Consider the following 23,052-nt stretch of genomic DNA (forward strand, 5'->3'; position numbering starts at 1 on the left):
GGCTTTCTTTTACTGAAAATCTTTAACGTTTTCAAAAGTATGATTATGGTGTAATAAGGGTGGTTTGAACTGTTATGTCATGCCATGTTTGCTTAATGATGAGATTGTTGCTTGATGCCTAGTTTGTGAGTTCGCTCCATTAGGCTATAGGGCTATGTTAAACGAATTCGAGTCTGAGTAGGGCCGCAAACCCTATCAGGCTAGTATACACAGGTGGAGTCATGAGCCGTCCTTGCTAGTCGGCTGCAAACCCTATCAGGCTAGTGTGGCCACACTTTCGTCGCACTATGGAAATGTTGTGATTGATGGATTGTTGAGAAAGTGGGGAGATTGTTTTGACTGGCTAGTCTATGATAATATTTTTGTGAACTCGATTATTTACTCAAATTAAAACCCGAGTTCACTGTCGTATGGATGACATAACTTTTATCAACTGTTTTCGGCATGAGCACACTGAGTATTTTTATAATACTCAGTCCTGCATGTGTTTTCCCTATGTGCATGTTGAGCGGCGACGAAAATATGGTGGTGTTGAGCAAGTAAATTGGGAGAATAAATTATTATCTTTGAACTATGAGTGTCGTGGTGTCTTCACACATGACGTCACTCTTTCCCTTGGTCATTTCCGCTGTGACTTTATTTTTACTTATCATTTATTGGACTTGCAACTTGGATTGTTTGGACATTAGATCCTTGGAATTTTGTTGGCTAATGTCAAACTTTTGATCGTTTTTCCTTGAATATTAATTGTTGGTCAAACTCGTTATTGACACCCTAGTTCTCTGTGTCTGTTTATTAAATTCTTTTAATCACGATAGTCCGTATTTATTAACCCTAAAGGGCGGTCGTGACATAATCACTGATTGGAGTGTTTCCTCAAGCTTGTCAATATGGTTCTTCAACAGATTATCATCAACTATCGTGGGAGTACTCATCATATTCCCTTGGGATGGAGTGATTGATGTATCATCGTACTCTCTTTTTGCGCTTAGAAGCCTTTCCATGGAAATCTTGGCCTCACTCACCCGAAGTTTGGAGAAACTCCCCTGCTTGAAGAGTTCATCAAGTCTTTGTTTTTTGCATCCATCCCTTCGTAGAACCTTAAGTAGATCTCCACTTCCATCATGTTATGGTTTGGGCATGCGTCTAGAAGACCTCTGTACCTGTGCTAATATTTACTCAAACTCTCATCTTACCCCTGGGTAGCTTCTTTGATCTTCCTCCGGAGTGCATTTGTCTTTTCCGCTGGAAAGAATCGGCTTAAAAACTCTCCCCTGAAATGTGACCAAGTTTTGATAGTGTTAGGCGCTAATCCCTTAAACTAAACATCGGTTTCCCCTTTTAAAGAGAGGGGAATGGCCTTTAGCTTGAAATCCTCCTCACTTGACCCGTTCGACCTTTTCTGCACTCTACAGATTTTGCTGAACTCAAGTAGGAATTCAATTGGACTTTCGGCACTATCTCCCAAAAACACAGGTAAGATGGTCAATAATCCTGGCGCTACATATACCGCTTCCTGCTCCCAGGTGGTGGAGATGGCTGGCGTTGGTTCAGTCTCCAGGTGGGCATAGAGTGAGCCTATCTTTGATCATCTTCCTGATCATGAACCATGGTTGTTCCTTCCTCGTTCGGGGTGGCTACTGATCCAAGCAGACTCACGAGGGTGTCGTCCTAACTTCCCTCATGGTTAGCATCCAAGTTAATTGGCAGAATGGGAGGTGGTTTGGATTGATAAGTGTTTGGTTCCACCTTTTCCTTTGTTTGCCCCCTGAGCTCGAAGCTGTCTAACTGGGGAAAACAAAAAACAACAAAAAGTTTATTTACGAGCTTTACACTAAACTTTTTAAACAAAACCTGAGACGCTCCGCCCATTTATGTGATCTCTTTCTTCAGTAGCCCCCTTGGTCCACACCAGCGGGTAAAACGGTTGATCCACATAGATTAGGATGTAGATTCTTTACTATTGTCTCTCTAAGTTGTCCCTAAACTGAAATCAAAAGAAAGAAACAGAAAATATTTACAATATTTACACTAAAGTGTCTTGAAACAAATGTATGATGAACGTAATCATCCCCGGCAACGACGCCATTTGAAAACAGGTTCTTCGTTCTCTCGTTTCTATTTTTTTATTCTGTCGTTGTGGACTGGTCAAGTTAGATTATCAAACTGAACCAGCTGGCCAGATGTATGCCTTCTACCTGCGAATGCCGGTGAGTGGATCCAGTGGGAATTCAAACTGATCAACTTGGCTTAATCCGACTTGAGTGCGCAAATGGAGGAACTCAGAGCATTTCAAAACCTTAACCCACAATACTATTAACTAGTATAGGGAAGTAATGATCGATCCTACAGAGACGATGTGTTCTACATTTGTTGCGGACAAAATGGGATGGTTGCTGCCACGCTTTACAGGGTGGGTTACGTAAACTACAAACTGGAAGACTAAACTAACTAAACTGATCCACTTGTTAAACGGAATTTAAATCAACTTGGTCAACTCATACAAAAATTTTCTGAAATGGCCAAGCAAGGTAAAAGTGAACAATGTCAATCTCCTGCAAAACGTACGATAAAGCAAACCTTTTCTAACAACTTCATCTTCTTTACTAAATCAACATAAAAACAGAGCATCATCAGATCTGAACATTTACTAACACTTGTGAGACAACAAAACTTTACTTAACAAACTTACAATTCAAAATCTACTATAAACATTGAACTGAATCTATGTAAACGAGTAACTAAGCCATAATCATGCAGAAATCGAAACTTAACTATCAGATCTACGACTGTCGAAATAAAATCAGACATGGTTACACCGTTAATCAACGTAAACTTACTCGAATCTACTCTACCATACTGCCAATAACCTAATCTAAACATCCTAGCATATTCCCTTCAAGACTTTTTCACAACCAAACAGAATTCACAAGTTAATGCTCAGATTCAACAAATCAAACAGTGGCAAAATCACTCAGCTAAGGCATGTATCATAAATCGGAAATCAAAAGTAAATCAGAGAATTCATGCATGATAAACAAAACATTTCAACGTGAACCAAAATCATAACACCAAATCTACTGCATTGGGACCATCCAGAGTTCACTACAACATAAACGTAAGCCAAAATAATAACCTAAAATAGAGATTGTTTCATCATCCCTTCTCGGAACGGAATTACAGAAGCAAATTGCTAAAGATGCAAGAACCAACGCTGCTAAACTAAAACTGAACTAAAACCAAGTTTGTGTATGTTACAGAAATCAGGAGTTTTGGAGTGTTGGGAGCCCCCATTTCAACCCTATAAGAAAGCTAAAGTCTAATGAGTGTTGCCTCCTTCCTCCTTCTATACTTACATTTATAGGAAGGCATGAGGTCTTGATCCCTAGGGCAACTACCCTTCGAAAACTCTCTTGCCCTTTGCCTTTGGGGATCTTTCTTGTGTTGTGCTCCATCTCCTAATCGGGTGCTCTTGCTGCATGTCATATAGTCTGACTTGAACCGTTTGCGCAACAAATTAACTCTCTCTCCTTGATCCATTCGTCCGCCCAACTAATCCGTTCATTCTCTAAATATGGAGACTTCTCACACACCTGACTCACAATTGGACGTTAGATTACAAAATTGGGTATAGTTTCATCACAGAACACATGCATGAAACAAGTCTCATCAATATACAACCATTTACACTGAATACAAATTCAAGGAAAAATTCAAGGGAATCACGATAAAGAGAGAAGACTACCTTGTTTCAGGTTGCTTGTTCACATGAATCCTAAAGTGTAATTACTTTCCATTATTTATCGGGATCGTATTAATTTTACGCTCTCTCGCAGCTGATCACTGATAGTGGAATTTTACACCTAGTATAAGCGGATCACGTCTCCTAGGCTTTATTCACCAACCCCTCACTCCTACAGTTACATAGTAAGCTCAGGATTGAGTTCTACGAACATTCAATACACAAGATTCACCCCGGACTATCCCCTGATCAGTTTTAGTCTAGGGTTTCTTATCTATGTTAGCTTCTTACCCCAAGTAAAAGAGACATTGAAGATAAGGCCATTACCGAATTAAGTTTTCTAGCAAAACCCAACACGAATTGAAATAAAAACATAGAAAAGAACCAAAATATGGAAATCTATCAAAATAAAATTATGGATTCATATGTACAAGCTTCCCTCACTAACTAGGAGTAATCCCTAAAATCTAACCGCTCGTAGTGGGCAACAATACTAGAGAGCAAGTAAATGCTACGATATTGGGCTTGATTTTAGGTGGATGAGGCTTGATCTTGTTCTTCTCTCCCAAAGATGGCTGCCAAGCTTCAAATCCCCTTGAAATTCGTCTCCAGCAGCTAAAAGTTGCTTTAGAAGTCGTGCCCTAGCTATTTAAATAGTTAGGCTCGAAAACAGTCCCAGTATCGTTTGCCCGACATGGAGTTTTTTGTTCAGAAATCGCCCGGGTCGGGCATTTATTTTGTATCGCGATATGCACGCTGATAGGCTTGGATTTTGCACTGTTTTAAGGCCACTTTTTGGTCCGTTTTGAGTGTCAAAGTTCCATTACACGTCCTTCATTTGCCTATTTTGTCTATTTTGTGAGAATATTTGAGCATAAAACGATAACTAAAAGTTGAAGTTAGAAATCTGTAGCTTTTGAGACGTCCAGCGGTCCGCTGCAACACAACCAGCGACCGCTGGTAGCCACTGTCGTTGATCAAGTAGCGGTTCGCTCTGGGAAAGTTGTACTGAAAAGAGGAACACAGCCAGCGACCGGTGGGGTGTGCGCAGCGACCACGCCGAACGATCCAGATGTTACAGGACGATTGCCAGCAACTGTTGAAACAACGTGTAGTGGCCGGTGTTCAAGAGGCAAAGCTACGGATCAACCCACAACGACCGCTGGCCAAAGTTCAGCTGCCCGTTGGGAAAACGCGGCACACATATTGACCTACTTTCTCTCCAAGATTTACCATACTTAGCCAATTTTTGCCTTAATTGGTGATGGATGAAAATATGGCTATAAATGTTAGGATTGGTATACTGAAAAGCATATTTCGAGCATGTTGCACGGATAGAATTGCTTGTGTACAATAAACTGTACAATCCACTTTTAACCCAAGGCGAGAAGAAGTAATTTTATCGCATTAGTGTTTGCTTATGCATTTATAGATCTTTTTCAAACATTTAAATGTATAAGAAACAAAAAAGTCTAATTCTTCTAAATTGTAGACTGGTCGTGAACGATGTTCACAAAAGGTGACACAGTCGGTTCTTTATAGAAGAGAAATAGAATTTCACAACCTAGATAGGCTTTGACTACCTATCATGAAAGGTTGCAGTGTTAGTCTGTATGTTTCCTTACCTTAGGAAATAAACGACGTCGGTGTGGTATAGCACTGAAGGATCTAACAGTTGAGATAAGTCTATTTGCTATTTACTGAAAGACGAGGTCTCGATGATTGTTATTTCTTAATCATTGTTGACATAACATTGAGCATACGACAGTGATTATGCACAACTTTGATTTATCAAATGGTGCGGATTTTTTGCAATCCAAGAATCTCGATATTTTGGGTAGTGGTGATCAATGTCTAGAGGTGCTAGTATTGTTATTGCAATGAATCATGTGTTGGGTGAGTCCACTTTGATAATATCCTCAAGAGGTGTTGAAAAAAGTTTTATTATTCAGAAACCCGGCCGGTTGGAATTTATTCCAGAATAATAAATAAAGATTTTGAACTAGACAACTCTTGAAAAAAGATATTAATTAATAAAAGTTAAATAGCAAACATAAATTAATTAATGGATATTTATATCTTAAACACGGGAAATAATAAATTAAAGAGGTAATGCTCAGATTACTCGTAATTTGGGATTGGACGGGCAATCAATATTATTTTACTATAGTGGCTGATAATAATATTCTGTTGGACTTGTATTAAATTGGGGCTCAATTTATTAGTAAGTTTGGCCCAAGTCCAATCTCCATGGATCCCTAATCTGGCCCATCATAATTCTATATAAAAGGATATTAGAAAGAAGATTTAATCGGTTTTTGAAAAAAACTGATGTTCTGTCTTCTTTCTAATCAAGCCCTTTTCGATTCAGACAAACTTTTTCCATCTAAAGGTGATTATCTGAGTTCGGGATACAAATTAGAAGATTCATCGTCGAGTACAAAGATCTTCATGAGGAGAAGGCGCAAGCAATCGTCGATTATTTGGAGAATCAGATCGATAATTCTAAGCCGTAGGAAATCATGAATTAGGGTTTTAATTCCTGAGCATGATTTATGTGTGTTCTTGCATGCAGTTAATTGTTAAACATGTGGTTAATTGATCCTATAATCAGTCAAATAGATCTTTATGCATGATTTATTTGTTTATGCATGACTTCCTCTGTGCAAGGGGCACCCCTACAATAAATACCCCCTCAAACCTCTTCAACAGGGATCTTCTTTCTGCTACATAATTCTAGAGCATAGATTTTGAGAGTTCTTCTTTGATCATCAAAGTGCAAGGGTTTGAAGAAGGAATCAAGAGAAGATCAAGGCTACAAGGTGATACGCTCGGATATTGCACCGTTTTAAGGCCCTTATTTCGTCTATTTTGAGTGTCAAAGTTCTGTTACACGTACATTAGTTGCATATTTTGTCTATTTTGGTATTTTGACATGTTTTGAAATAAATGTGCATATCAACCTGAAAAGATAGATAAAAGTCGAAGTTGGAAATCTGGAGCTTTCGAGACGTCTAGTGGTAAGCTGCATTACAGCCAGCGACCGCTGGCAGCCACCGACCGCTAAGCCAACGGTCCACTCCGGGAAAGTTGTGCTGAAAAGAGGAACACGCCCAGCGACCGCTCTGAACAATCCAGAAGCTACGGGACGATTGCCAGCGACCGCTGAAGCGAAGTGCAGCACCCGCTGTTCATGAGGTAGAAGCTACGGATCAACCCACAGCGACCGGTTGGTCAAGGTGCATCGGCCCGCTGGGAAAACGCGGCGCACGATTTTGACCTACTTTCTCCCCAAGATTTACCTTACTTAGCCACTCTTTGCCTGAACTGATGAGGATCGAAAATATGGCTATAAATACCCCCTCAAACCTCCCCTATAAAGATCTTCTTTCTGCTACATAATTCCAGAGCATATATTTTGAGAGTTTTTCTATGATCATAAAAGTGCAAGGGTTTGAAGAAGGAATCAAGAGAAGATCAAGGCTACAAGGATTCAACATTTGGATTTTATTACTTTAGTTCTTATGTTCCCTTTGTTTTCCCTAAAAACTATATTTTTAGCTTATTCTACCATGTGTAACTAAATTCATACAATTTTATGGATGTGTTAGTAACGACTGTGGTTATACAATTCATTTTCTATTTAATATCCATTTTGTTCTTACTTCGTTTCTTTTCTAAGTGTTGGATAATTGCTTAACGTTTGAGTGACACATTCTGTGATGATTTAATATAACTTGCTACATAATCGTAAGAGGAGGTTGGCGAGTTAGATCTACTTAGTAGACACTACAATTAGCTTCCCTTAAAATGGCACTATTAATTGAGAGTGAGGACTTTTCAAGGGTCTTAGGAGCTTTTAGGAGTTACGAATCTAAGATTGACAACCCTAGTGAGGTAATCAACATTTGTATCGCATGAGCATAACTTAGGTGACTCGTCCTACTGAAGTAAGAATTGTGCTAGGGTATTGTAATTGGAATTTGTATAACCATAACTGTGAACGCATATCCCTAGAATTCTCTTATCTCATATATTTGTCTCTAAGTTTTATTTGCAAAAGTTGTTTCATTCCGCTTTTTATTTTCAAAATCAGATCTAAACGTAAATTAACCAAAATCAAATCCAAACATAAGTTAACCAAAATCAGATCCAAACGTAAATTCCCTTATCACTGGAATTAGCTAATCAACGATGACAGATCTAACAGAGTACCTAGCGTAAAATAGGAAATACGACTAATCTAAATCAGATCCATGCAATTCAAACGAAAAGGAAAAAGATAAAAAAAAACTGCTCCTGCATCATGCAAACTGACATCTCAAAATCAGATCCAAACGTAAATTAACCAAAATCAGGAAGATCTAAACGTCTAACACAAAACAAAGCACTATCTTATCGATCTACGAAAACTAACATAACTAAATCTAAGCAAAGCAATCTAAAACACAGGAAACATCAGATCCAAACCAGCGTGCATTAAAAACATCATTTCATAAACAACTTCAACAATTCCAGCTCAAATCCAAAATTCCAACAACAAACGCAAAGATCAATCGATAAGAACCACTTACATACGGATTAACTAAGATCGAAACTCAAAAACAACAGTAGATGTAGAGTTTAACGAGAACTAAAGTTGAAAAACTGAGTAAACAATGTATCAATCCCTCGGGATGTCAGAAAACATAAACGAACAAAAGAGTCTTCTAAAATTAAGGCTCCCTTCTTCCTTGGCGAGGAAGAAAAGAGGGATGTAGTGGTAGAACTTTTCCTTCAGATGGTGCTATCCTCCATGCTTCATGCTAGCTTGCGGTATGAGATGTAGTGAATTTGTGATGTGTGCGAATATCTTCCACCTCTTTCCACCTTTCTTCTAAAATTTATAGGATGGATTTGGGGCACAATTCCCTAGGGTAAGCTCCTTATGATTTGGCATTAATGCCTTTGCATGAGAAGGCAATTCTTCTTTCTCTCTCCTATGACTTATCCTTTGCTGCTTCCTGATTTCATCTTATCTTGATCAACTCGTGCAGCTGCCAGGTCCAGTCTCTCCGTCTGCCTTAGCTTGATTAGTTTGCTTCAATTCTGGACAATTTTCCGCTTCTTTTCCCAACTGATCAAGTTGCTCCAATGCTTAGCTGCTCTAATGCTTTTCAGCTCCTACACACTTAATTTTACCACTTTTTCCAACATTAATGACCCGATTAGTGTAACAACAAATATTAAACCATGCTTGAAACTAGCCCTATCAACTGGTCACACTTAAACCATGCTTGTCCTCAAGTACGAGAGAACAAAAAAGAAAAAGGGCAAGTTACATGCATGGTTCCCTCGACCGACACTTAGGAATTAAGAACAAACTAAACTGACCCTACTATACACGACACAGAAAATAATCAAAACACAGAAAAACATTCAAACAGGCCTTCACATTTTTATGTTTGAAACTGGCTACACTTTTGGCATCATTCCCCACAAGCTCAAGGTCACTCCAATTATTTTGCAGTCTCAAATTCCTCCCACCTCTTTGGGTAGTTTGATCAGTCTGTCAGTGTGTCAAGATAACCCCTACTCTAACCAACTGTTGGATTCACTCGGTCACTCATTCCTCACCAGAAATGTTGGGACCATTCACTCATTCATTTTGCCTTACCACTGATGCTTGAGTTCTGTTGACAGAGGCTAATTCCTTAAGGCCTTTCTTTTGGTTGTAATGGGGCTAGGGGTTATGATGTAGACAGGTAAGGGTCATATGGGTTCTAAGTCCAGAAAACTCTTGAACGCGAATGAAGGACATGTGAACTTAGGGACAAAATTGGAACAACCTCCCTATTTACATCTTCAAAAATTTTCCAAAACTGAAAAGTATCCCTTGGCCATTTTGGCCTTATCCATCTAACCTTTTTCATAGGGTCAGGTTACATTATTTCCTGCCCTATTTATATTTCTACCCTCTTACTCACATGACATGGAGGCTCATGGTTATAAAAGATGGGTGAATTTAAGTGTAGGCTCAAAATAGGGTTACTACGGGGTGCCCTTACAATGAGGTATGTTCATATGGTTCGAAAGAATTGAGCTCAACCGGTTATTCCTATTGTCTTTAGTCCTTACTAGCCTATGTCATTTCCCTCTAAGCATCAAATGGCAGCCACTCTATTTTCCTGTATAGTAGAAAGTGTTCTACTCTGGCTTCTTACTCACATTTTAGAGGGCTTCACAGTTGGTCTAAAAGTTTGGGCTCTTCCATTGTCCTAACTTCATTCAAACTGACCTCAACATTTCTAGAAAAAGGATTCTCACAGATCAACATGCAACTTCTCTTCATTCACTCTTTCTAAGGGGTTTATGCCTTGCATTACTACCAATTCATGCATGTTTTCTTAAGACCATTAAAGACTAAACATGCATGCTTATCAGACACACTTGACTGACTTCACTATCCTGCCAACTGACCCATCAACTGATCTATTCAAGATTCGACATTCTTCGTTCAATTTGACCCAGATAATTCAGTCAAGTTAACAAACATAACAAAGGCAGGCTATACTATCAACATGCTTCTGTACATATACTCCACACTACTCTCCCCCTCTCACTTCATCTCGGCTTGCCCTCAAGCGAACACGATGAAGTAGAAAAGAGTAGAAAGTGTTGAACTTCAAAACTCTCAAACCATGCAAAACAATATTATCAGATTAAAAAAACTTCGTACACTTAGACCGAGCATCGGGCTAAGTGGGAGAAGACATCCATCACAAACCAAAGAGAACATATATAAACAAGGCACAAACTTCTCACACTTAGACTGGGCACCAGGCTAACTCTTCATAGAGTCAGTAGTCTTGGGGTTTGATTCATCTCTTCCTTGTTGCCTTCTGCTGCCAACACCTTGTGTTGTTGATGAGGGTGCCCCATGCCTTTGCGGGATAAGGTGTCTGGTCACCAGAGCCACCATTTGCTGGATCGCGCTTACCGATGCCTGCATCTCCCCTTTCTGGTTCATTTGCACCTCTGTCTGGGCAGTTAGCAACTATGTCTGGGCAGATAACAACTTTGTCTGCTCATCAGCATTCAGGGCTATTCTCTCTACTAGCCCTTCCATCCTAGTCCTCCATTCGTCCAGGTGTTCCACTAGCTCCACGAGCTCAGCATGCGTAGCAGCCTCGGTTGGTGCTTCCTTCTCCTTCTCCTTCTCAACCTCAACCACCTTATTCAACTGCAACTCTTACTGAGTTACCTTATAGAAACAAAGCTTACCGCCCCTCCTTTCCAGGATGCCCACATTGGTGAAGAATTTTGTATCTAATTGTTCTGGGCTCGGGCAGTAGGTTATCCTGGGTATTCATCTTTCTATACTCATTTCCGCACAATTTCTGAATATGGCCCCCAGTACATGACAAATGTTCAGATGTCGCGAAGCGCGGATGGCGATAGCATGACAAGTTCGAGCAATCCAATACCCCAAATGCACTTTCCTCTATTTCTGCATATACCACAGAAGTATAACTTTGCTTCTGTAACTCTGCTGGCGGTGTTGGCTTGGCCCATCAGATTGTAGCCTAAAAAGACTTGTGCCAAACGGAGGATAGGGTATTTGATGCAATCCGCTCTGGATTGTTGTCGGCTGGAAATCTGCAGTGCCCTTTGGAACTATCTCTTTCCCGGGGGCTTGCTGATCGAACTCTAGGATAACCTAGGGATGACCGATGTCTCTCCCAAACCACTCAACTTCTTGGCCCGTAGTGTACACGCCAAGCCTTACCGACCATTCTCTAATGCTCATCCTCATTTCCCTCGTGAACAATCTGAAACTTATTGATTCCACCCCCAGATCAGTTGTACCCCTAAAACGGAAGGAAGTGAAGAATTATTGGGCCAACTCTACTGGTATATGCGGCATACTCAAATCCAAAAGCCACTCGAAACCTATCCCCAGGAACTCTGCTTCACCTCGTAGCACATGCAGGGAGGGCTGGCGCAGCTGCTTTCCAGACCGTGCTTTCTTGTTCTTCCCGATCCTACCATCACACTCTTTAGTCATTTTGGGGTCGTCAAATGTGATCATCCGACCTAACAGTTCATAATCCAGATGGACTTTAGACTACTCAAATTGCATTTTGGCCATCTCATGCCTCTGCTCAGACGCACTTCTTGCTCCATCATTCATTCTCTAAGATCGACGCTCAAACCTCAACGGCTCATCCTCTTCAGACTCTTCATCTTCAATGCTCTGTCTCCCTTCCAGAATAACCAAGGTCGTTGATGGTTGTCTTGGCTTTTTCTTTACTGGGGCAGCAATGGCCTTCCCCTTCCTCTTTCTTTCTCTCCTCTCTCTCTCACTGTCATCCGCCTCAGTTGGGGTATCCGGCTGCCTCTGACTGGGCTACGTGTCCATAGGTGTGAAGAAGACATCTTCTTCCTCTTCCGGTTCCTCATCTATGAGGAGTCTCCTTTTGTGGGAAGGGACTCTAACCGCCCAAACAAGGGGTACCACAACGCGGCGATCGTGACCGACATGCATGGACAACAATTTAAAAGAACACCTTACTTAAAAGATTTTAAGGTAATTTTATTTATTTATTTTTTTTTTTGAAAAGACCTAAGATAAAATACTTTAAAAAAAGGATAACGGAAAAATTAGACTTAAGCAAACACAACAATTAAATAACTAAAGTAAAGCAAACATTAACTCAAATCCCGAAGAATACCATTTTCAAAAGACGACGTAAACACACGTTTAAAACCTAACACGACCAAACATACTCAAACACAGTACGAAAAAGATTTAAGTCTTGAGACATAGTTTCAAAATATAGCAGCGGAAATAAGGTTTAAAGAGAGTCAAGGATAACGCCTATGTATGACGACACAACGCATCCTAAGTTCTTAGACTAACTCAACATCCTCCGCAACATCCCGCTCAACCTGCACATAAGAAAAAAATATGCAGGGCTGAGTACTTGTTGTACTCAATGGGCTCATGCCGAAAACATTTATACAGTTATGTCATCCATACCAGTGATCTCGAGTTTTATATGTACTAAAGAAATATCATCGAGAACACAAAAACATTTCATAGACTGGCCAGTCAAATAATCTCCCCACTTTCTCAACAATCCATCAATCACAATCATCATTCCATGTGCGACGAAAGTGTGGCCACACTATTCGCCCACGAGACCGGCCGACTAGCAAGGACGGCTCACGATCCCACCAGTGTACACAGCCTGATAGGGTTTGCGGCCCTACTCAGACCCGAATTCGTTTCACAACACAGCCATATAGCCTAACGGAGTAAACTCAGACGAACTAGGCATCAGGCACACAATCTCATAACAAAAACAACATGGCATGACATAACAGTTAAACCACCCTTATATCTCCACATAATATTTTTCGGAAAAGTAAAGAGGTTTGAAAAGAAAGCCCACCTCGTTCGCTTAACAATTCACAATCCAACTTATGGCAACTCTCGTTCCTCGAGTTCACGAATACACAATCACCCTTGTCAACGACAACACAAGTCAGTCTTCCACAAAAATCATACTACTATGCATGTCCTATCGTTTCTCTCTCATCGTTTTTCTCAATTAACCCAACCCAACGTTCGTCACAAAGACGGAAAAACACACCGTAATATATTTCAACTTATCACACGTGATCACATCATTAGGCACGTTCCTTGGACATACATACATCATATAATACTTTTAAACTTGAAAATAAGTGTCATTTTATCAAGGCAGAAAACTGGCAGAACTGCGCGACCGTGTTGTAAAAATCACTAAAAATTCACCCGACCTCATATGAAGCTAAATTTTGGTCACAACACAGAAGACACATTCAAGTTCATCTAGACAAATGTTCACACTGAAATCACGTCGTTTAGTCAGTCAAATCAATAATTAAACTCTCTGGTCGGAACATAAAATTTCTGGCAGCACTGCGCAGTTCATTTGAAAAATTCACCGTAAATTCATCCAATGCCCAAAAATGCTGAAACTTTTACACGACTCATCATATATTCATATAGTTCAAGAATCACATCGATCGTAGGTCATTTGGTCAGTCAAACAGAAAACGAAACATTCATGGCGAGAACTCACGTTTCTGGCAGATTTGCGCAGTCAACTTCAAAGATTTATTAAAAATTCATTTTTCAATAAAACAGGCTGAAAATCACACGAGACACAGAAAACATCTTGAAGTTTACTCAGTAAAAATTTCATAGCCAAATTCGTTCGTTTGATGGGTCGAATACAGATCATAAATCACTGGTCATGCATCACAGATTCTGGTTCAAGTTCGAAAATAGTGTTTTTAAAACATCCAAAACAAAACACCGATTCTTCATGCTCGAGAACACACATTCATGCTCACACGTTCCTCATTCACATATTTGCATACAAACACATATCATTCACAAATATTTTGATCCAACACCCATGATTTCAACCAACAAATGCAAAAATCAAACAAGTTCTTACGAACACACAATTTCCCTCCCGTTAAAACTTGCGATCTATCAAACCTACACTCTCTACATGCATGTAGGACTCAAAACATGGTTCAAAAGAGAAGGAGGATGAAAAGTGTGCGAATATACCTTCCTTTGACAAACGAATCGGTAGAAACATAGAATGGAGCGATTCGTCGGAGGTTCTCGAAGATAACTTCAACGGATGGCAAGAACAAGGGTTGGATGGAGGATTTTTGGAGATGGGAGAGTGGGAGAGATGAAGAACCGTGTGGGAGAGGGAGAGAGAGGGGTGGGCGAAATTTTTGAAGGAATGGGGGCTAGGGTTTGATAAGTTGGTATTTATTTGCTAGGTTTAAGTCCATGAATGAATTAAATAAACAAATTGTGGAGAATTAAAATATAGGCTAATGAATAAAAAGTCCCACAATTAAAAGAATAAAATAGGTTTGTGGGAGAGTGGAATTTTCGAAAATTCCATGTACACAACAAGGAATTTATTTGGTATTTTTTTTTCTTGGAGAATATATTCATAACTTAGGAAATAAAAATAATGAATATAAGGGAACAAATAAATTAAATCTCCAAGTAGGAAATAATAGGGGTGGGGCCGAAAATTAATGGGTAATTGCACAAGGAATTTATTTAAATCCCCAATTAAATAGAATAGGATTTAAATTAGGTAATTTCTTTATAGGAAAAAGGCTCCCACAAAATAGGCAACAATTAATTTAAATTCCCACAAGGAAAAATAAGCATATGGGCGTGTGATATGGAGGAAAATAAAAGGAAAATATTCACACCCCCAATTAATTAGACATAGGAATTTATTTGAATAAAAAGGGATTCCACAAATTAGGAAACAATTAAAATATCCCTCCAAAATTTCTTGGAGGAGCCGAAAATTGCTAAGCTCAAATAGCCAAGGAAATATCCCAACTCTCTATCTATTTTGGGTGAAGGAATAAATTTCAACATGATTTAATTGGATTAAATTCAAAGGAAGGGAGTCAATAAAGCACCAATTAAATCAAATGAAAATAATTCTTTCTCCTATAGGAGATTTTCGAACACTCCCAAGGAAAATAAAATGGAGTTCGAATTTCATGTAGTACTACTTAGGGGTCATTTGGTTTGGATTTAATTTGGGGAAGTATCCCAAAATAATTAATTAAATCCACAAAAAGAAGTACTATTTCAATAATTAGGAAGGGCCGAATATTTCAATGAATCGACTCGAGAAATGATAAATGCATGATCCTATTAATCTTTTCCCCACATTGGAAAAACGATAAAATCTCAAGCTCATCATTCCACAATTACCACGGCAATTTATTTCACGCAAAGCACTTAATCACATAAAATCAAACGTTTAAAAAAAATTCCAAAATTCCAATAACATAATAAAAAGGGTCACAAAAGTTTGGGATGTTACACACTCCTAGCTGGGCTTTCCACATTTTCCTTTGTTCTCTGCCTCAGGGCATCCCTCGGTTGTTCCTCTTCAGAATTCTTCTCTAAAGTCTCCTCTCTGGCTGACCGCCTCTGATAAGTGAGGACGGCAGCAGCTTCTGGTTCAACAGTCTCAGCACTAGGAGGAACCCCCTCAGCCTCCTCTTCATCAACAATTAGTATGGCTGTTTCCCTTTGCTCTGGCACATCAAAATTTGTTCCAACACCCTCAGCAACGCCTGTCTCCACCCTCTCAGTAGGGTTCACATTCGCATCAATGTTCTCCTCTATTTCCATCGCAAAATTCTTCTCAATCTCTTGTGCAGGATGGTCCAACTCCATCTTCTCGGCTTCAGACATTAGTGCAGCCAAGTTCGTTTCAACCTCCTCAGCAGTAAGTAACGGTTGTTCCGCTTCAGAGGACCAGCCCCCTCAATCCCCTGTCCTACTGGGTTCATATCAGCCTCCTCTTCCTTTCTATCACTAGGGTTCACAGCTTTCTTTAATATTACCAGTATCCTGTAACTGTTGCTCAACTTCTTCCCCTTGTTCCACCCTTTCTCCTTTTCTTCAACCTCTTCAACCTCTACGGTCTTCCCACTATATGTTTCTTGGGGTGCTGTATTGGTCAGAATCGCTTCAGACCTTTCAACTTCCCGATGTACGGGCCTTGAACTGTCAGTGGACTTGGGTGCGGAAGCGCTTCTTGAAGCCTTCTGTGATTACCGTCCATTTTACTTGGCAGATTGCGGTTGATTTTGGTACTAGGGTTTTCTTTCGCCGGAATTTGCAGAGAGAAATTGCAATGAGAAATTTAGGGAGTAATTGGGGAGTGGAGTACGGGAGGTTCAAATATGACTATTCTATTAGCCACCCTTCGATTTCCCCCAAAAAACTCCATCACGTGCCGGTCACTACCCGATCGGCACTTAGCGAATTTTTAAAAAAAACTATCTAAAATTTGGGTTTCCAAATCAACTGGATCAAGTAAGATTTAAAATTTTTAAATTCGATGCATTGTGCAGCTTGATCCATTCAGTCTAGAGTCCCGAAAATATTTTTCTGATTTTAGAAAATTTTACTTTATTTGGGTTTTCATTTTAAAATTGAGAAAAACATTATTTACAAATAATTACAAGTCTATAACATCCTAGAGATTCTCATGATCCATTCATGATTCGACATGCTTCGTTCAACTGATCAATTTAGGTGAGAACACCGGGTATGCGCAGTTGAATTTCTTCCACTGTGCGCACCTCCGAGTTATCCCTAAAAGGTTTCACACGGTGACCATTAACCAGAAAAGGAGCAGAGTTTGGGTCACTTCCCTGCAGCTCCACTGCTCCATTCGCTCTTAGGGCGATGATGGTGTAAGGCCCTGTCCACTTCGACTTCAACTTCCCAGACATCAATTTGAGTCTTGACAGGAACAAAAGAACTCTATGTCCAACTTTCAACTCCTTCAGTCGGAGGTTCTTGTCATGCCACAACTTAGTTTTTTCCTTATACCACATAGCAGCATCGTACGATTCCAGTCTAAGCTCTTCCAACTCCTGCAGTTGGAGTTTCCTTTCCTCAGCACAAGCATGGGGTTGCATGTTCACTTCTTTTACTGTTTGATACCCGCAGGAAGATGGCACATTTTGCCGAAAACCAATCTGTATGGTGACATGCCGATCGGGGTTTTTTGAGCGGTACGATAAGCCCACAAGGCCTCGTCTAGCCTCTTGCACCAATCCTTCCTCAAAGGCCTCACCGTTTTCTCCAAAATACTCTTGATCATTACTTTGCGGATGATATGGGGGGGACTGACGGTGGTTAACCCTATATTTCCTCATGAGTGATTCTACAGTGCGATTGCAAAAGTGGGTACCTTGGTCGGATATTATGGCTCTGGGAATCCCATAGCTGCTAAAATTAAGGCTCCCTTCTTCCTTGGCAAGGAAGAAGAGAGGGATGTTGAAAGCTAGTGATTTCCTCTTTAAACTGAAGAGCTCAGGGTTCACATGCAAATTTAAACATGTAGAGCATGCACAATTTGATCAAGACAGACAACGGACGGTTCAAGATGGCTGACAACTACTGGTTGTTAGGTGTGTGAACGAAGAGACTCAGGGCTTTCAAGACCTTAACCCACAATACTATTAAACTGGTAAAGGGAAGTAAGGATCGAATCCCTCAGAGATGGAGGCGAGTGAGTTGGGATTGAGACATTTGGGAGGTTTGGCTGCGGCCACGCTTTTGAGTGAGTTGAGTTTTAAACTAAGGGAAAGGAACTGATCAACTAACTAAACTAAACTGACCAAGCTAGACTAAAGACATCATACGTAGAGAAAGGTAACTTGATCAACTAAGCTAAGAACGGAAAGGTAAAAAGTAACTTGGGACCACTGACACAAAACAAGCGCACTATTAAAAAGCTGTAAACACCGAAAAGGTGATAGGGACTGCGATTCTAACAAACTACCACTTTGTTCTTCGCTGAGCAGCTAAATGGAAACAACGAAAACAGATCTAAACAGAGCAACACACATAAAAACAGAAATCAGACACAGATCTATATGAAATCAACGTAAAGAAAGCAGATCTAAAGTTTCTAACCTATTCTAAGTTTCTAACCTATTCTCATGCAAGTTGACGAACTGAAAATGTAAATCTAACTATGAGAAAGCATAAACAAAGCTAAATTAAAGCGAATGAAAGCAATCAAAACAGATAACATCAGATCCAAAACAACTTGAAATAAAAACTCCATTTTATAAACGATCTTCGGTAAAAAGCAACGAAAACAAAATTTCAAGAAAAGATGTAAAGATCGATTAACAACTGAAAGGAAACTAGAGTAGCAACTGGAAGATAAACATTAAAAGCAACTAAGCTACGGAAACGATGAACTAAAAACATAATAGAAATTTTTTTAACCCCTCGGGGTGCAACAAATACACAAACTACAAAAGCTTCTACGTAGATACAGGTCCCTCCTTCCTTGGCGAAGAAGAAGAGATGAAAACAGAGGTGCGAACGGCGGCTCCTGCTACTAGCTTCCTACTCCATACTTGAAAACTAAGGTGAAAATGAGGTGACTGGAGGTGATGATGGTGTCGAACTTCTTCTTGTGTACACTCTCTCCATATTTATAGGACGATGTTGGGCCATTTCTACACTTTATAGCCCCTGCACACTCAAATTCACCACTCTTTTTGCACATTATCAGCCATGTTAGTGTAATAAACCCTTTAAAATCATGCTTGTTACGAGCCTTATCAGATGCATTGGTAGAACTTCTCTTTTAGATGCTGCTATCCTCCATGCTCCATGCTAGCTTGCGTTATGAGATGTAGTAAATTTGTGATGTGTGTGAATATCTTCCACCTCTTTCCACCTTTCTTCTACTATTTATAGGACAGTTTTTGGGGCACAATTCCCTAGGGTAAGCTCCTTCTGATTTGGCATTAATGCCCTTGCATGAGAAGGCAATTCTTCTTTCTCTCTCCTATGACTCATCCTTTGTTGTTTCCTGATTTCATCTTATCTTGATCAACTCGTGCAGCTGCCAGGTCCAGTCTCTTCGTCTGCCTTCGTTTGATCATTTTGCTTCAATTCTGGGCAATTTTTTGCTTCTTTTTGTAACTGATCAAGTTGCTCCAATGCTTAGCCGCTCTAATGCTTTTCAGCTCATGCACACTTAATTTTACCACTTTTTCCAACATTAATGACCCGATTAGTGTAAAAACCAATATTAAACCATGCTTGAAACTATCCCTATCAGTGTGCGAATGCGTTTTGGAAGAACATCTTAGAGTCGCTCGATCTCGAACTTAAAAAGACACGTAGGAGAATAAGAAGTGACCGAAACACGATGGAAGATGAAACTAGAGTTGAGTTAGAGAAACTGCAGATATTAGTGCAGTAGTTGATGGATGAAAAGACTGCCCACGAGGAACAGGAAAAGAAAAACAAGGAGATATTACCCATGATGCATATGTTTAATCATGGTAACATGATTACTTTTCCTGAAGGACCTCATATTGATGCTAACAATTTTGAACTTGGATTGCCCCTTATACAAAGGGTTGAGCAGTATCCTTTTGCAGGTAGGACCACAGAAGATTCAAACCGCCACTTCTCGAAGTTTGTGAAGATTGCGAACACACTAAAGTTGAATGATGTCGACAACGATTCCATTAGGGTAAGACTCTTTCCTTTTTCAGTAATTGATTCTGGTAAAGAATGGTTTGAGTGTTTGACCACAGAGCAAGTCTTCACGTGGACCGGATGGCATGGGGAAAACGGAGGATTTTTGCGGAAGAGTGGACCGGATGGCATGGCAATCATAGGGGAGTTCGCCACCAATAGTAGGGGGTGGTTGAAAGAAAGGCACAACTCGAGAAGGGTAGCAGCCATCAAAGAGGCCAAAGAAAGCTCCTTTTCAAAGGAATTGGCGGAGCTTAGAGTCAGGGTTGACCAAATGGACACATCAAGAAGAGAGGATCTGGTTCCACCGATCTCCGTCATTGCCGTCACAAAACCCGACACTTCTCCTGCTCCTACCGAAGACGTCAACTATGTCCAACAAGGGGGCGGTCCCAATAGGCCTTATAAGGGAAAATAATCGCCCTAGCCAGGTGGCAGTAATTTCAATAATTACAATGGAAACCGCCTCATACTAACCTTTCATATTCTAACAATAATTTCTTGCAACCCCTTGCAGAATTTAATGTGAGTAAAGGTGGAGTAGTTGAGCCGATCAAGAAAAAGGAGAAGTACGATCAAGGGATCATGAAGATATTGGAAGTGCTAGTGCAATATAGGAAAACCAATAACACCAAAATTGGAGTTGTTGAAGCAAGGTTGAACAACCTCGAGGCCGGAATTATCATCATTGCCTCCGCTGTCACAAACATTAAAAATCAAATGGACCAAGTCCAACAAAAAAAAGAAGAGGAGAAGGCGAAGGCAGGAGCACGAGTGGCCGATATCAACAAAAAGTGGGTTGCTAAACAGAAAAAGGATGAAGTCAGCACCTCCGGAACGAATTCAGGTATCTATCCGACTCCCAGCGGACAGCTGCACACGCCGCAGCGGGCAGCTGCCCAAGAGGCAGAAGCACCCACAAAACAGGAACTCGTGATTTAGGCATTTCCCTTTCCAGCCAAAGAAGAAGTTCAAGCTTGAAGAGCAATTTAGGCATTTCCTAAATATGTTCTGCAAAGTACATACTAACATCCCTCTCGTTGACTCTTTGCAGGAAATTTCTAGGTATGCTAAGCTATTAAGGGAGGTCGTAATGAAGAAGAAAAAGTTTACAAAGGCCGACCTTAAGTTCTCTCTCCATTGCAGAGAAATCATACAAAAGGAGAGGGTCTTGAAGCAAAAAGATCCAGGACAGTTCATCATTAGGTGCTCAATTGGAAACAGCAAGGTGGACAAAGCCCTTTGCGATCTAGGAGCAAGTGTGAACATCATGCGTTGAAATACTATGAGAAGCTAAATATTGGACCACTCAAAACATCGGATGTGATCATAAGGTTGGCCGATAACACCGCGATCAAAACAGTGGGTAGATCGAGGATGTGTTGGTAAAGGTTGATGACTTTATTTTCCCTGCCAACTTCATTATACTCGATATGAAAGTAAATAAAAATGTACCTCTCATCTTGGGTAGAGATTTTCTAGCCACTTGCAAAGCTCTTATTGATGTAGATAAAGGCGAGATCACGATAAGTGACAATTACAATAGATCCACCTTCCGAATCGAGAGTGTAATGCTTAAGTACGAATAGGCACAAAGAGTCAAAATGGGGCACGAATGCAGGATGGTCATGATGAGCGACAAGTCTAAGCTTTATAAGTCATTAGAAGGGGAAGATCTTTCTCAACCTTCTATTTTTATTGTTAATCCTTTACCTCAAGCCCCTAAAAAGAGCAAGCCTAAGCTAGCTAAGACTCCTTTGCAGGAAAGAACCAAGAGGAAGAATAAACCTCAACATCTAGTCGACTCCGAGGTTTACCTATTCAAAACTTCGAATGGGAAATACAAGTGGTGGAAGAAAATTTGCAACAAATTGGTCTCATTCGCGGTGTTTAGCACAAGCGTCGTTGATCCACACACCTAGTTGGGTCACTTCATGTTGAGCCAATGACTTAAAAACAAAGGCACTTGTTGGGAGGCAACCCAACTCGTTTTTTTCTTTTTATTTTCTTTTGTTTTCATTATTTTCATTTTTCCCTTAATTTTCATGCTTTGTGCACATAAAAAAAATTTAATCCGGAGCGGCCGCTGCACAATCCACAGCGGTGGCTGTCTGTTTACACGTGTGCAGGAACAGGTCGGACCCTAGGGCAGGCTGCAACAATCGTTGTGTGGGCTGCAGCGGCCCAGTGGAGACGCACCATTTTCAGAAGACGCACAGTAGTCGCTGCGCGAGAGGCAGTAGCGCGGAGCTACCTATTAAAAGGTATATTTTCTCATTCTTTTCTCAACCATCTTCTCCAATTCTTCCTTGCACACAACCCCCACTCCAATATATCACCAAATTCACACACTCGCACTCTCATTCCTCCATTGCAATCTCTTTTTCAAGCTTTCATTGTCCAATTCTCTCCAACGCAAGGTATGAATCCTACTCTTAATTTCTGAGTTTTGTTTGATTTCTTTCATGGATTTTGCTCTTTCTTGTTGAATTGTTCGGATGAAAAGTATGTTTTAGCATGGGGATGATTGTGATGATGTTTTTATTTGAATTGTGAGGTTATTATTACTTCCATGAATTGTGATACATGAGTATATTATACAGATTTTTGTTTTGTGTTGATTATGTTGATACATCTCTGAATGGGGGATTAATTCACGTTGGGGGATGGATTATGGTTGTTCTAAATTGTTGATATTGTTTTACATGATCACATGCTACAATTTAGAATGCTTATACGATACAAACTTGCGCACCCTTGTAGTTTATTGTTGATATTTGTTGGGTGCAAGTTTGGGGGAACCTTGTTTGTTTATCATTTCGTGCTCTTTTAAGAGCTTGATTTTCTTGTGTTGGAAAATGACAACAAGAGGAAAGCCCGAGAATGTGAAGAGCTACGGAGTTAGCCTTCCCACCGATGACCACAAAGCAATGTGGAAGAGAGTCTCGGCTAGAGACACGGTGCCTTCACGGTACCCCCATGAGCTACCCCTCACCACTTGGACATTGTGCAACGTCGGGGAGAGGAACAGCCTCATCCACATGTTCCAAGGGAGATGGCCCTCATGTAGAAGACTCACTCTCGAGTTCCTTAGCACGCTCAAGGTGCACAAGAACCCTGTTCCCGCATCCCCGAGAGGATAGACTTCTGCCTCGGCAACCGCAACCACACATTCTCTATG

At 40.4% G+C, this 23,052-nt stretch overlaps 1 protein-coding gene across 1 annotated transcript; it reads right to left on the reverse strand.

The window, feature by feature from the left end:
* Window positions 1–16,882: 16,882 nt before the first annotated feature.
* LOC121796807 lies at window positions 16,883–17,515 on the reverse strand. Its single transcript, XM_042195587.1, has one exon. The coding sequence runs from the start codon at window positions 17,513–17,515 to the stop codon at window positions 16,883–16,885; it is 633 nt and encodes a 210-aa protein (XP_042051521.1).
* Window positions 17,516–23,052: the final 5,537 nt, after the last annotated feature.

Source organism: Salvia splendens, chromosome 3 (assembly GCF_004379255.2).
Source record: "Salvia splendens isolate huo1 chromosome 3, SspV2, whole genome shotgun sequence".
NCBI lineage: Eukaryota > Viridiplantae > Streptophyta > Magnoliopsida > Lamiales > Lamiaceae > Salvia > Salvia splendens.

Excerpts from the sequence above, each read along its gene's own strand:
- LOC121796807 (XM_042195587.1), bottom strand. The coding sequence starts at position 17,515 with ATGAGGAAATATAGGGTTAACCACCGTCAGTCCCCCCCATATCATCCG.